Here is a 15,147-nt window from a genome sequence, read left to right on the forward strand (position 1 = left end):
TATGTGCGGAGTAAAAAAGATAAACAGAACAGCCATCAGCTATTTTTTCCCGCGGTGTGACGTAGGGAATGTAGGCGGTGCCTTATGGACAGCCAATCAGAGGTGAGAAAATCTAATTTGCATATATTACGTTGTTGTTGTTATGTCCTTGGCTCACTTCAGGGTTTCTGTGTTTTCGACTTCGTCATCTCTGAGAAAAGGACGTGGTGCAAGTTTGATCCCGCGGGACCAATTTTCAACTTCGCTCACATTTATCCACACAACCGCAAGAACATGTCGGAGGTAATATTTCCTGTCAGATTATAAAGTAGGCTTGCGGTAGCGTTGTTTATTGGGGCATGGACTTGACCATAGGCGTTTGAAGTCGTGGCCGGCGCCCGGAGTCCTCCGGCCGGCCGGGCGCACTGGTTTGAGCCGGTTCGTCGGCGGGAATTTGGGTGCCCTTGGTATGAATTTGTACCGCTACATTCTTTGATTATTTATAGCGTCATCCGTTGAATTATAATAGTTATTGTTCTGTATTTTTTAGTAGTCGTTTGTTTTGATCCATTTCCTTTGTGCTGCATTCTCTGCTTGCGTTGGCTGCTTTCGCTTTTGCTTAGTTTTTTCCGCGCTCGCCGAACCGAATCGCTATGCAAATCCTTGAATTTTCAAGTAAGATAATTTGTTTTCACCGACGAATTCATCATAAACTTCTCTCAAAATAAAGTCTCATCGTCTGAAGTGCGTTTTCTTACATGTTTGTAAGTAAGTTTTGCGCGGTATTCCATCGGATTTTGAGCAATTTGTTTTGACCTTGCCGGGTGTGACCCCATTGCGTAAAAATAAAGTTTGGCGGGCAACAAATCTTGTCTTGTCTTGTATTTAGCCTTGATCGCTATTTTCGCGGTCTCATTTGGATCGAAAGCATAATGTTAAACCGCCTTCTTTTGGAATTTTCAACCACACCCAAGTTTTCAGCCCAGGGCTATGGTTCAATGCGGGCTTTGCGTTTTGCAACAAAACAACTTCTGTCCACGAATTTTGAGGGACGGAAGAACCTTGGGTGAACTGAAAAATAGAAGTATGAACATGACAAAAGAAGGTCTAAAAGTCAGGAATGCTTAGATAAAGACCTGAAATTTGAATGGAGAGGCACATGTTATTGATCCATCATGATTTTATCGGTTGTTGTTTGGTGTTGTCTTTGGGAACCGGCTAGGACCAGTTTTTGAGGCATTCGTTTTATCAGGTGACGCTTTGCTTCACTCCCCCTCTTTTATGCGTTTTTATCGGGCTTTCTATGATATATTTTGTCAAGTTTTCTTTTTGTTAGTTTGGCTGAACAAAAAAAAAATATTAAAAAAAAGAAAGCCCGATTAAAACGGCTATAAAGACGTCAAAAACAAGCTGGAGCGAAACCTCTGTTTGGAGAGTATTTAGTCAGTACGACCCAGTAAATAAATCAGCCACATGGCTTCTCGGGTTACATGTTTAAATATAGATTTACATCAGAGTTTTTGTTCCTGTATTAGGCACTATTCTTTTTCCCAAACCTATTGGTACCCTATGCCCGTCTTCTTCATTGTCAGTTGAAATGTGTTCACCCATTTTCATCACCATTCCACAATTTGTCTAACAACACCCCTTTTCTGTCATCCTAATTTTTCAATAAGATAAAGAAGACCCTGGGATGATCCTGCTTTGAGAACCTTTTCTAATTAGTCTCGATTAGCCATCAAAATAGGCATGGCAAAGATGTGGGATTGTTGTTGTTGTTGTCCTTGTTTAACATGAATTGAGTGTCCATTTCACATTACTCGTCTTGATATTCAATTGACCAATCCAAATTAATGCTTTGCTTCACAACAGCAGATTTTGCAATGGTGGCTGAAGAAATCCATCACAATAAGCTGTTTAACCAATGATAGCATGGCAATTAGCAGTTCGACCAATGATAGCGTGTCCCTCATTCAAATATTTTCATTATTATGTTTTTATTTTGCATTTTGATTGGTCTATTACTTTGGATGTCATGGTTTTGGTTAGGGTTGTGTCTCTGAACTCTTACCCCTCCCCATTCTTTGTCACCACTCTTGACTGTTGACCTTCAAACCATCTGTTACTGCAAGGACATTATATAGTGTCCTTGTCCTATATAATGTCCTTGGTTACTGTAAATGTATTTAAGTTCGCGTGGTTTTTAATTTGCGGTAGTTGCAAGGTGGCATCTGTGCAAATGATCCTCGGTGGACTTTCTATCAGCTTAGTTAAAAGAAAACTTTAGAGCAAAAAGTAATTTCCCATCCAATGTAAAAGGACAGCATGGCACCATGTGAAAGAAAATTAACGTGATTAGGTAAAACTCATTTAAATGGGCGTTATCCAACATACTGTTCTTTTTTGTCCAAGGTCTTCTGTGGAGCATTTTTCTCACTGGAGCATTAAACTAAGTCTCTTGTTGCTGATTAACCTTTTTGTCTTGGATACCACTTTATGCCAAGAAACCTCATTGGAACAGTGTACATTACAATACTGCTGAGTGGGAGGCCTTTTCCGTGAACTAGCTTAGACCAGTTCTATCCAGAGCATTGTTTGCAATGAAAGATAAAGACTTGTTTGCTCCAAGTGGCTGAACAATGGGACAAATGCCATTGTGCCGTGACAGCAAAATTGTTACACTGAGGCGGTGGAGCAAACACAATTGTGCGGTGGCAGCAAATTAGTGTAGGATCATTTTACAGGCTACCGTAAAAGGGGAAATGTTTGCAGAGACTTAATGTTCGCAGTTTTCGTGGTGACCATTTCACCGCCACTTAAAACCGGTGCCAAAAATGTTTGGTGATTGTAGCACTTGTATTGTTTCAACTGTGAATTTAAAACCCCTGCAAACACTCCATTTTTTCCCAACCACGAAATCAAATCCCTACAAACTTAAAGCCTGTTACAGAATTGGAAATGCCATAGTGAACAATAGTGTTTAGCTTGTGTTGTCATCAGGTGGTACTGATATTTCTTCTCTCCAGTTAAAACTCCACTTTTTTTCTGGTCAGTCAAGTCTAAATCATCAAGGACTACTACAGTAGAATCCGCTTAACTGCACCACCCATTTGTCAGCGTTTTTGGTGCAATTATCCGGCTGGTGCAATTATGCGAAATGCCCAGCTGGACCGCACCACCATGGGCAAGGGGGTGTATTGTTAGTCAGAAACACTAGCACAAAGGATACAGACGACATTATTCAGTTATTAACTTTATTTATTGACCCTTTGATGAAAAAAAAAAAGAAATGACTACGAACCTGTTGTGATTTTGCATTTTTTAAATTTTTCCATTCGATCTACCGCATTACAACACACGTAATGTTACAGGGGAGGCATTCTGAAACATGCCACTCATGGGATAACAGTTTCTGTGTTACATTACGTAGGGTGCAGTTGTCCATTTACGTAAATCATGTACCGCCATGAAACTAGGAATTGAAACTAAAACTTGGTTACTGATTACGGGTGACCCGCCCGGGACCTCCCATACGATTCCTATCCGAACGTAACTGTCAATGGAGACCGCCTTCTTTTTTTACTCAAAACTACTAAATTCAAATTCTACTCTACTCTACTCTAAAACAGTTTTAAACATATTGGCGGTATTGCGCCTTTACGCCTGCAGGTATCGGCTCATAGTACCGCGTTTGCCGATTTTAGCGCACCTTTTCAGTTAACTTGTCGAGGATTTTTGAAAAAAAATGGTGCAGTTATCCGGCATTGGTTTTGGGATTTTGGGATGCGCGGTGCAGATATGCGGAGTTACTAACAATGCAGTGAATGGGAACCGGTTTGGGATTTTGAGATTCGGTGCAATTAAATGGAAGGTGCGTTTATCCGAGGTGCAATTAAGTGGCTTCGTCTGTAGTATTATTTGAGGGGCCATTTTCAGCTGCAGTTGGCATAAGAGTTGCAAGGTGGCATCAGTGCACACATCCAAAGACTACTATCATCAAAAATAAAATAGATTGACACACACCTTGTATGATATACTAGTACTCAGCCCTCCTGGTGTCTTAAGCAGGTGCCCACTGGTAATATGCAAATTGCAGAAAAGTTTTGAGATAAGATAACAGAAAAATTTCAACAACTTTGCCAGCTGCAAACTATAGGCTTGGAACCTGGAGTTCTTTAGTTGGCAGGATCCAGAAAAACAATGTTTAGAGCCGTGATTCCCAACTAAAACATGATTAAGAAAGTCTTCTCTGTGATTCATCCCAGACAAATGGAGCTCCGAAGAAGGGTGTTCTGGAGAGGCTGCGGGATGGGGTCGTGGTGGGAGACGGTGGCTTCGTCTTCGCCCTGGAGAAGCGTGGCTACGTGAAGGCGGGTCCGTGGACGCCAGAGGCAACAGTCGAGCACCCTGAGGCTGGTAAGTAAAAACAACCGACTTGTGTTGTTTAACTTCAGGCATGTGGTTTGTAGCATGATTCTGGTGAAATCGAATAGCATTCTAAGACTTATAGCTATTGCTTTGAGAACTTACTGTTCAGTTGGCACTTCTTGGTGAATCTGAGCTGTATAACCAGTAAACCACCACATGTACTTCATAGAGAACTGCTGTGTTTTGTCATGTGGTAGTTTGTAGGATGTGCAGCTCAGATTTGGTTGGTAAGAGCAAGCTGTGGTGTGAGTTGGGAACTGTGCGGTTTTACATCTTTTACTTTTAGCATGCCAAAATATTCTCTTAAAATTTCTGAGAAACGTGCTGAAGGTGTGGCTTTTGTTTATAACGTGGGACTGACAACTTACATTCCCTAAGAGAAACTGCAACCCCTACCACAGCATGCAAATCAGGGTTCAATTCTCTGATGGGTAGACTGAAATTTCAAAACCTTTTATCCAAAATCTAGATTGCTTACGACTAGAATACTGCATGCTTTTGCACCTTTGAAGGCTTGGCAGTGGTGTTGCTGACGTTTAACAATGTATTTATATTTGCCTGATGATATGCAGACATTTACAACTTGTTACTAGGTTAGTAGTTATGATGAAGTATTTGAAATGAAAGGTACAATAGGTATTCTTAATGTAATGTTCTCTTTTCCTTTACGTTTTTTGTCCTTTCTTGAATGAATTGGGTGTGTTGGCTAGTTGGGCTTTTTTTCAGAACTGAACCTACATCAGCAGTCTAGGGAGACTGAGGGATGACAGCTTTCAACACCAGTGCTACGAGACTACAGAGAGCATCTGGAGGCCTGCATTCAAGACAAAAATTTCTTTGCTTGTTTTTTCAGCAAAAAGCACATCAAGCACTGACCAGGGCCTGTGGTGGGACGGTTAAGAAGAGACTCCAAGTTGAAGAGACTTACTGAATCACCAATCAAGGGATACTTGATGGGAATACAGGGTGAAGGGCTCTATCCCTCCCTTGCAATAACTAACATGGAACAGGGATGGCAAGTGAAACTTTCTCAACTTGCAGTGTTTTGAGAATAAGAGGAAGTGATTGTGCTTCTCCTTTTTTGAAAATTGGGTTTTGACTTTGGGATTCTTTGATGGGGTTAACTTCCAAAACCCTCTGATGGAATGGCGGCTGTAGTTCCGTAGCAGTCTGCCCAAATTCGTTGCCAAATACGATGTCCGTGAGATCAGCAGAGTAAGAAAGGTATAAGCTACCCTCTTGTTGGAGGTAGTGTGTTGGGGTAACGATATCCTCTGTTTCACCAGGACTTTCTACTCTCTTACAGCAAAGACGACGTAGACTGACGATTGTACATATATCTTAAGTTGCTCACGTATCTTTGCACAGAGTAGTTACATAGACTTATAACGTTGAAGATCTCTTCTCAGGAAAAGGGGGAGTTTGTGACATATTCGGCAGTTTGGGTAAGTACGTCAAACTCTGAGGCAAGGTAGCTGCAAGTCTTAACTGATTATAGACCGTTTTATCAGGACTTGTAAACCCAGTGTTTTCGAGAAAGAACTTGCAGTGTGGTTCATTGTGCGGTATAGATGGTGGCTTGAACATTTTCTTCTCTGTTGCGTTGACAGTTCGCCAGCTGCACCGTGAGTTTGTCCGTGCTGGCGCGGACGTCTGTCAGACGTTCACCTTCTATGCCAGCGACGACAAGCTGGACAACCGTGGGAACCAAGCCAACAAGACTCACACAGTATGTAGATCTAATGGTTTCCTGACAGTTTTGTATGTACTTTGCTAAAGAAACACCTTTGGTAATGTATTGTGATGTTACTCAGTACCAGAACAGTTAGTCAAGACTCTTTTTTACAAGGAAAGTATATGAGCGTTTGCCAAATGACAGCTATCAAACAATTCAATTCTCAAAGAAGAGAATACAACATTCAGAATTTTATCCAGTTGCTTGAGTAACTTTCATTTGGCATATCTTGGATATCTAACCTTAGATGTATAGAAGAGTTTGATTTGGTAATGGTACCATGTTATACTTTGAAAGCACCTTTAATCTCTAGTAACTGTTAGCTGAAAAAAAGAGACATCTCCCTGTGGTATGTTGAACAAAGAAGCTTAATCACATTGACAACCATATATTTTCTGGTTCAGTATGATAGCTTTTTCTTTTGCAAAAGGGTGCCAAAATCAACCAAGCGGCATGCGACCTAGCCAAGGAGGTAGCCAACGAGGGAGGATGTCTCGTAGCTGGCGGCATTTCACAGACCCCGACCTACCTGAGTGGGAAAGGGAAGGAGGCTGTCCAGGCCGAGTTTCGCAAGCAGATCAAGATTTTCATCGCCAACAACATTGACTTCCTGCTGGCTGAGGTAGGTACTTTACTCCCCCCAGTGTCTCGGATTTTATCTGTCCCCTGAGTGGTTTTCTTGGGCAGGTTTGACTATACATTGTAGATTTTTGTACCATTTGGTTTGTTTTACGAAGTGCAAGTTATTGTTGATTGTTATTTTAAGGACCCCTACATAGAGCATATCATATTAAGCTGTACCCAAAGAAGTAGCTTGCGGTAAAACATTTTTCAGTTTGCTCAACATACACTTAGTCACGTTTCCAAATTTGAAGTGCTTTTCAATTTATGCAATGCATGACTTCTGCTTGCATCAGAAACAAGATAGCTTAAGAGTTTAGCTCTTTGAAATGAGCTCTTCAGTGTTAATTTCTGTACCTGAACGGTGTGATTTCAACTCCCAAGTGTGGCAAGGCTGATTTAATTGGTCCTTGATAAGTAGCTCATGCGTCACTGACAACTACATTTAATTGAATCTCTTCAACACGTGTGCTGTAGCCATGTGCAACCTGGATGATATCTGAACACTGCATGCACACTTACACACTTGGTGAAATGACGCGTAGGTTCTGGTTTTTCAGGGCTTCGAGCATTTAGGGAAAGTGCCATCTCTACATGTGTACTCCTGCCATTTGCAAATTGTTTGACATGATTTGAATGCAAATGTACAGACACTTGGACCAGTGAAGTATAGCACAGGTAGCAAGCTCTGCTGAGAGCACAAAACAAATATATCTGTAAATGTATACTTTTGCCATATATAGTACACAGTGTTCTAGCCAGCGCCCGTCCTCCCGTCATTTGACGGGTTTTTGTCGCTCATGACGGACAAAATTTTTGCCCAACCCGTCATTTTTAATGGACAAATATCGGTGTGTAAAGATATTTAGACAGAGTTTAGAATTTTGCAAAAACTCCAGAGGATCACCGGCAGTTCGCGACGAGGGCGATCTAGATCATTTCAAATGCCCGCCGGCGACAAAGAGCGCCGTGGTGGATATTTGGTGGCCGCCGAAAACTCGGCGTCATGCGCCGCCCTCCCCACAGTTTTGGCTGGTCGCATCGGGCTGACGTTTATTTCTGTTTTGTCCATCTCGGCTCACCGTCAGTTATTGTTATCAAAGAAGCCTAAAAATTCAGAAATATTCCTATAGCTAGGCTTTCTGTAATCTGTAAAACATTATTAAAGTTTCAAGCCGCGGCGGCTGAGTTGAATGCGCTTTCTTCCCGTAAGAAATGGTAAACAGGCGTCAGATATTCTATTCCACCAATCACAGTGCGTCGTCTCCGTCGCGTCAAGAAATACCGACCAATGACATGCGAGTCTCTCTACTCGCGTGATTTCAGCTAAGCGTGAATTTGCGAGATGTTAGAGGAATGGCGGGAATCGCAAGGATCGCACGACGAAGCGGCTGTTGGAAGGCTTGAATCGACAACTTTTGAAGACATTCAGTGCAGTTACCGGAGAAATTAACCGTGGAAAACATGGGGGAAAAAATGGACGTCTTTATGGCGTTCTTTCTCAAAGTAGGGTGTCAAATTCCTCATTATGTTCAATGATTACAGGGAGCATACGGGACAAGTGTTGAAAAATTTTAATTTTACCGACTTATTCTGTGTGTATTTTTTGTAGGACGTAGATACTTAATAAAGTTTTGTTGTGCTTGATTTTCTTTTCTTCGTCGATTGTATACAACATAGAAATGTAGCTTGTGTGTGAACATTCGATCTTATCGCGATGATCGACGGCACGCCTCCCCCAAAAATTAAGCCTGAAACCCTTGTGTAATTTTTCACCGAAAGAGATGTCATTAAACTAAGCTTACTCTACCAAGAAATTTGCCCCTCAAAATGCAGGAAATAGCGTTTCAGAGGGTCTAGATTCCAAAATTTTCAGGGGGAGAATACCCCCGGACCCCCCTAGGATGGTCACGCCTCCGGCGCGACGCCTCGCGCCTTCGGCGCTCGATATGTTCTTCCCGACAGGAAAATTGAAATGACGGGTAAAAATTTCAGGCTGGCGAGAACACTGATAGTACATAAAGGATGAATTGCAACACTTGTGTCGATTCTGAAAGTATGGAAGAAGCTATGAAATGCATACTGTTGACATTTGCAAATGACATGTTTGTAGCATTTTTGCATGAAAAAATGCAGTTTCAGTGCTTTGAACATGTGGAGGAAGTGTCATCTGTACGTAGGTACATATACCGTTGTCACATGCAATTATGTGACATTTTAGCACATACATATAAGGATCATGCCTACAGGACTGATGACTGGAATATCCTGCCGTTTCAGTACTACGAGCATGTGGAAGAAGTGGAATGGGCCATCGAGGTGTTGAAGGAGACCGGGAAGCCGGTGGCAGCCAACATGTGCATCGGGCCGGAGGGAGACATGCACGGGGTGTCCGCCGGAGAGTGCGCTGTGCGCATGGCCAGGGCCGGTGGGTGTCATCAGAATAGTTACTGTAACTGCTTTTAAGAAAGCAGGTCCGGACTTAAATGCAGTTATTGTAACTCGCAGTCTGTAGAATATAGAGTATATGCTGTGGTTTTAAGTTTGCATTGAAGAGGTCACTGTAAAAACCTCGAACATAAAACCACCACACAAATTTCTGCACTTACAGTAATATAAAGTAGCTTTCCGTGTGCAGCAATTGGAGTGAGATATGACAGTGAGATATACATGTAGACAGTGGCTGCCACATGCCAGCAAAGCTGATGTGTTTTGCCAAAGGGTGCTGTAGAAGATTCAGATAGCAGATGGCATATTTAACAGCCAGTGTTGCTCTTCTTGGAAACTTTTCATCCATGTAGAATTGCTTAGTCTTTATCTAGGAATTGGACTTAATCTATTTACAAAGCCTATGATCGAGGACATGTAATATTCTTGAATGTGCGGATTGAAACTAGTGGGGATTTAAAAAATCTTCCTTTAGAGATGGAGCTAGCTCTGATTTGTTATCTCACGGCCATTCTCATGATATAAGCAACATCCCCACAAAATATCTGAAATGATTGATGCCTTTGACTCCAGGAGCGGACATCGTGGGCATCAACTGCCACTTCGACCCGTTCGTGTGCCTGGAGGGCATGAGGAAGATGAAGGCTGCGCTTGACAAGGCAGACCTCCATCCCTACCTGATGGTGCAGCCGCTCGCATTCATGACTCCTGATGCTAGCAAACAGGGATTCATCGACCTGCCAGAGTTCCCCTTCGGTAAGTCACAGTTTACTAGTAAAAATTAGGTTTACTTATGAATGCTGTCCTTGCTAGCAAACAGGGTTTCGTTGACCTGCCAGAGTTCCCCTTCGGTAAGTCACAGTTTACTAGTAAGAATTAGGTCTACTTATGAATGCTGTCCTGGGTAAGGCAGACTTTCGTTCCTACCTGATGGTGCAGTCACTCGCATTCATGACTCCTGGTGCTAGCAAACAGGGATTCATGGTAAATCGCCACACATGAACACATTTCACTTGTCTATGGTTTATATATCCTCTGTTAGGGACAACACGATAAGAGATGGCAGTCTTCACCCCTTTATCCATAGTGCATTGCAACTTTTCCAGTCCCACAGACAAAAGTATCAGTGCTGATGAGCAACATGTCATTGTGTATTAGAACAATACTTCACTCCCTTTGGGTCAATTGAAGATACATTTTATGATGTTTCTTGTTAGTATGTTAATGCTCATAGAATTATGTCTCCTCCATATGGAAAGATAGTATGTATTATTGATGATATATTAATGCTATGATGTTCCTACATGTAGCTCTTCTTGCTACATAGGCACTTAAGTTGTAGTTGTGTGTGCACAATAGTCCTAGTCATGTCATGTAATGATGTAATATGATTGATTCTGTAAATCTCTGATGCACTGATCTCTGTCCTCACAGCTTTGGAACCACGCATCTGTAGCCGCTGGGAGATCATGAAGTTCGCCCGGGAGGCCTACGAGATCGGGATCCGGTACATCGGCGGCTGCTGTGGATTCGAGCCGTACCACATCAGGGCAGTAAGCGAGGAGCTCAGCAAGGAGAGGGGAGGGTTCCTGCCGGAAGGTTCCCAGAAACACGACCAGTGGGGACTGGGTCTGCGTCTGCACACGAAGCCGTGGGTCCGTGCCAGGTAAAGACAGTTCAAAAGCCTCTAACAGGGTTTGTTGATGACCTGGCAAGTTCTGAAATAAGGTGACAGATTCCATGGGTCTAAAGCTATTGAAATGATATTACAGGAGCATTACATGATATTACAAGAACAACACTCAGTCGACATCTTAAATGTCAAGACTGTATTGTCTTACTTTGAAAATAGAAAAAAGGAAACTTACAAATTACACAAAAAAAGCTTGATTTCGTATTCTGAACATAGTTACCTGGGTATAGCAGTATAGCTTGTACATTAAAGACTGTCAATTTTAGATTCCAAATCTGAGGACAAAACGTGTTGTAGAAATAAAAAAAACATATATTTATCCTGTTGTTCTCAGGGCCCGTCGTGAGTACTGGGAGAACCTGAAGCCCGCCAGCGGACGTCCCTTCTCCTCCTCCTGCTCCAAACCCGATAACTGGGGGGTCACAGCTGGCCACGACATGCTCAAACAGAAGACAGATGCCACTACGGAAGACGAGATCAAACAACTGGCAGCAAAATGAGAACTGAAACAGCGCGGAAAAGGAAACAGATTCCAAAGTGTCACTTAACCTTATGTCTTTAAAGGGGCATTCTATTTTTGGATGCTAGAAACAATCCAAACTTATATTAAGTAATTTTTAGTAAGACTTAAACCAAAGTAGACAGAAACACTGCAGACATAGTACATCTTTTAATGAGAACAGAAACACTGTAGATTCCCACGTTTCACTTAACCCTATGTCTTTTGAGGGGCATTCTATTTTGGATGCTTGGAACAATCCAATTGTTTAATTATTTGTAGTTTGTAGTAAGACTTAAACCAAAGAAGACAAAAATACTGCAGACTTAAGTTCATATTTTTAAGGAGGTCTCTATTTTCTGAAAAGCTATGGGGTAATCATAAATATATGATGAATTATTGCAAAGGAGGTTCTGTATATGTATGGGAAAAGAGTGTTCACAACTGCCAGTATTTTTCAAAAATCCACAGTTTGAAAGAAAAAAGCTGATGCACAAAACACACACATATCCATCTGACAATTCATCTTTGATCCTGGAATTGAAATACAGAAACTGCAATTCAAGTAGCATTGTGGACATTAGTAATTAAGAGTGGTAAAAAAATAAGGTTGAATAAATCAAACAAACAAGGTTGACTAAGTCAAAAGTAATTTCTAAGGACTGGATGTTTTAGAGATGATATGTTACAGATGTTTCGATAGTGAACATAAAAGTTTAGACTAGACAGGACAGGTAAAATGTTTCAATAGTACACTGCCAATGTTTGGGATAGCACATACAGATGTGAGGAGATGTCACAGTACGTTGTTGCAGAAAAGCACTGCTGCTGAATTGTCAAAAACATACTTAGGATTCTACATTACAGATTTTGAGCAATAAGTGCACGTTAAATGAGTACCTCTTACATGAGTACCTCTTACATGTAGAAAGAAGCGCCAAAGACGTAATATAAGTTCACACAGTACTTACCCGTTTTCTGGACAAGCATCTGTATGAATAGTGCTCTGTACAAAAACTTTATTTTGCTGTGTTTGCTCTATTTGCGCACAGTGAGTTGTGGATTCGCGTTAAACGGAATCGTGATTCTGGATGATATTTTTCTGATGGAAGTTTATTCTTGAATATATTGTAGTGTTCATGATTAATAGAATAAACAAATACGGTTGTGGATCTCAAGTTGCACTTGTGACTATTAAGCCTGACTTAATGAATACTTTAAATTGATTTAAGTTTGATTGGACTTAGTCTCGCAGTAGGAAGGAGACGAAAGTGGTGGGAAACAACTGTTGGTAAGGTGTCCATGTGGTTAGGGTTGTTGACTTAGAGTCTAAGGATTCTTGGTGCGAATTTCTTGCATGCCCCAATGTTGCGTCCTTGGGAGAGACAGTCTACACCTCACTCGACTCTGGTGAAAATGAGTACCTAGCTTTGGTTAGGGACGTCCCTTTCGGATGAGTAAACCTGGAGGTCCCGTGTTTAAGGAGGGCCACACGTCGAGCACGTTAAAGATCCCACCACACTTATCGACAAGAGTAGGGGTCAGTCTCGGTGTGAGAGGACCAAACCTTGCAGTCCGGTCTTAGGCACCTTGTACTTACTGTATAATACTGGTGTGATACTCTTAAAGGCAAAACAAAGGTCCCGTGTTTGAGGAGGGCCACGCATCGTTTAAGATCCCACCACACTTATCGACAAGAGTAGGGGTCAATCTCGGTGTGAGAGGACCAAACCTTGCAGTCCGGTCTTACGCACCTTGTACTTACTGTATAATACTGGTGTGATACTCTTAAAGGCAAAACAAAGGTCCCGTGTTTGAGGAGGGCCACGCATCGTTTAAGATCCCACCACACTTATCGACAAGAGTAGGGGTCAATCTCGGTGTGAGAGGACCAAACCTTGCAGTCCGGTCTTACGCACCTTGTACTTACTGTGTAATACTGGTGTGACATGCATCAACGCGTTTTACCCGCTAAGCCAAAACAAACTAATAACGCAATGGAAAAGATCACTGCAAATACCTCGTGTAATATCACCGCAAATATTCGACGATTTACAGTACTTCCCCTCATTGAAGTCGCGTTTCTCAGGAAGTCGTGCTCATATTTGTCAATGTCAAGTATTTTTCAATGTCATCCTGTAAAAATGACATCCCATAATGAATGATTCGCTGGAAGAAACGGTTGATTAGGCCCTTGGTAGCTGCTCGAGTTCCTCTCAGTTCCGTTCCAGTCAGGTAACATCTAGTTTGAAGCGGGCGTCTTCCGCCCACATGTGCATTGGTGAACCACAGGAAGACCATACCAACGTAACCCCTTTTGAAGATTGAAGATTTTAAACTTTAAGCCCCAACTTAAAACCACCGCGAAAACTTATGACTGAAGCACTACTATTGTTTCAAACGCGAACTTAAACCCCTACAAACACTCCATTTTCTCCCTACCGCGAAATAGAAACCACGCGAACTTAAATGCATTTACAGTAACAATAGCCGGATACAATTTACCATAAAGATTATATATAATAATATATATACATATACAATCTCACCTGACTAGACTTAGCCTCCCCTACGTTCTGTGAAAGGCAACACGCACAGATTGATGCAGAACAGTTTGTGACTAGAAAGTACAACTGAATGATTGAAGAGTGTTAGACTCAGTTTGTGTCGTAGCTTCTCCAATCTTCTGGTATAATCGGTGGATCTTGGCCATAAGTGTTATTGTAGAGCGTGCCAAAAATACGTACAAAAACCGGTTTACAAAGTACTTGAGTTTGTCTGGCCGCGGAATAAAACAGCGGAGACTGTCAGACTACTTGAGAACCCTCTCAAGACTCGAGTAATCCTCCACCCCCTCGCCTGACAGTCACGACGTTAACGGGAGATCTAGAGAGAACCGCTTCGGGCGTCCACAGAGTGCAATCCATCCTGATGAGTCTCTCTTTTCCCATCACTCGAACTCTGCGTGGTCTGCGGAAATAACAAGTCTGTCTGAACTTGAACGCACACAACTGACGTCCCAGAAACAGACTGCACTTGATGTCAACATGAAACCATTGAGTGGTGGTATTTTGTCAGAAAGGTACGTTCTTGAAACCCATCATGAACTGGGCTCAAAACTGCTATGACGCTGGGACTGGCTCGTCCCTGATTCTGAATGTCATCCACAAATTGGAAAATAGACCTGTCCCTGGTGCTGAACACCATCCATATACAGGTAAATCTATAGCTACCTGAAAATGATGCTTAACACCATCCAGGTAAACATGCCAGGTGCTGAACACCATTCACACACGGGGAAATAGGCCTGTCCCTGGTGTTGAAGACTATCAACATAAGAATAAGCATGACTGTCCATGGTGCGGAACACCAGCCACACACAGATAAACATGCAAATGCCGGATGCAGAACACCATTCACACACAGGAATATAGACCTGTCCCTGGTTCTGATCACCATCAACGTGCAGATAAACATATCTGTCCCGAGTGCTGAACACCATCCACATACAGATTAACATGCCTATCCATGGTGCTGAACACCATCCTCATAGAGGAAAACATGCCAATTCTAGGTACTGAACACCGTTCACCCAGTAAAATAGGCATGTCCTTGGTGCTGAACAATATCCACATACAGATAAACATGGCTGTCCATAGTGCTGAACACCATCCGCATACAAGTTAACATTCCAATTCATTGTGCTGAACACCATTCACGCACAGGAAAATAGGCCTGTCCTTG

General features: G+C 42.2%; 1 protein-coding gene across 1 annotated transcript; it reads left to right on the forward strand.

Moving 5' to 3' along the window:
• Positions 1-147: 147 nt before the first annotated feature.
• Positions 148-12,575, forward strand: LOC136427855 (betaine--homocysteine S-methyltransferase 1-like). Its single transcript, XM_066417047.1, has 8 exons — positions 148-282; positions 4,245-4,395; positions 6,018-6,136; positions 6,573-6,764; positions 9,044-9,191; positions 9,785-9,967; positions 10,646-10,877; positions 11,239-12,575. Exons 1-8 carry the CDS (start codon positions 274-276, stop codon positions 11,402-11,404), a joined length of 1,200 nt encoding a protein of 399 aa, XP_066273144.1. The 5' UTR covers positions 148-273; the 3' UTR covers positions 11,405-12,575.
• Positions 12,576-15,147: the final 2,572 nt, after the last annotated feature.

This window comes from Branchiostoma lanceolatum, chromosome 2 (assembly GCF_035083965.1).
Source record: "Branchiostoma lanceolatum isolate klBraLanc5 chromosome 2, klBraLanc5.hap2, whole genome shotgun sequence".
Lineage (NCBI taxonomy): Eukaryota > Metazoa > Chordata > Leptocardii > Amphioxiformes > Branchiostomatidae > Branchiostoma > Branchiostoma lanceolatum.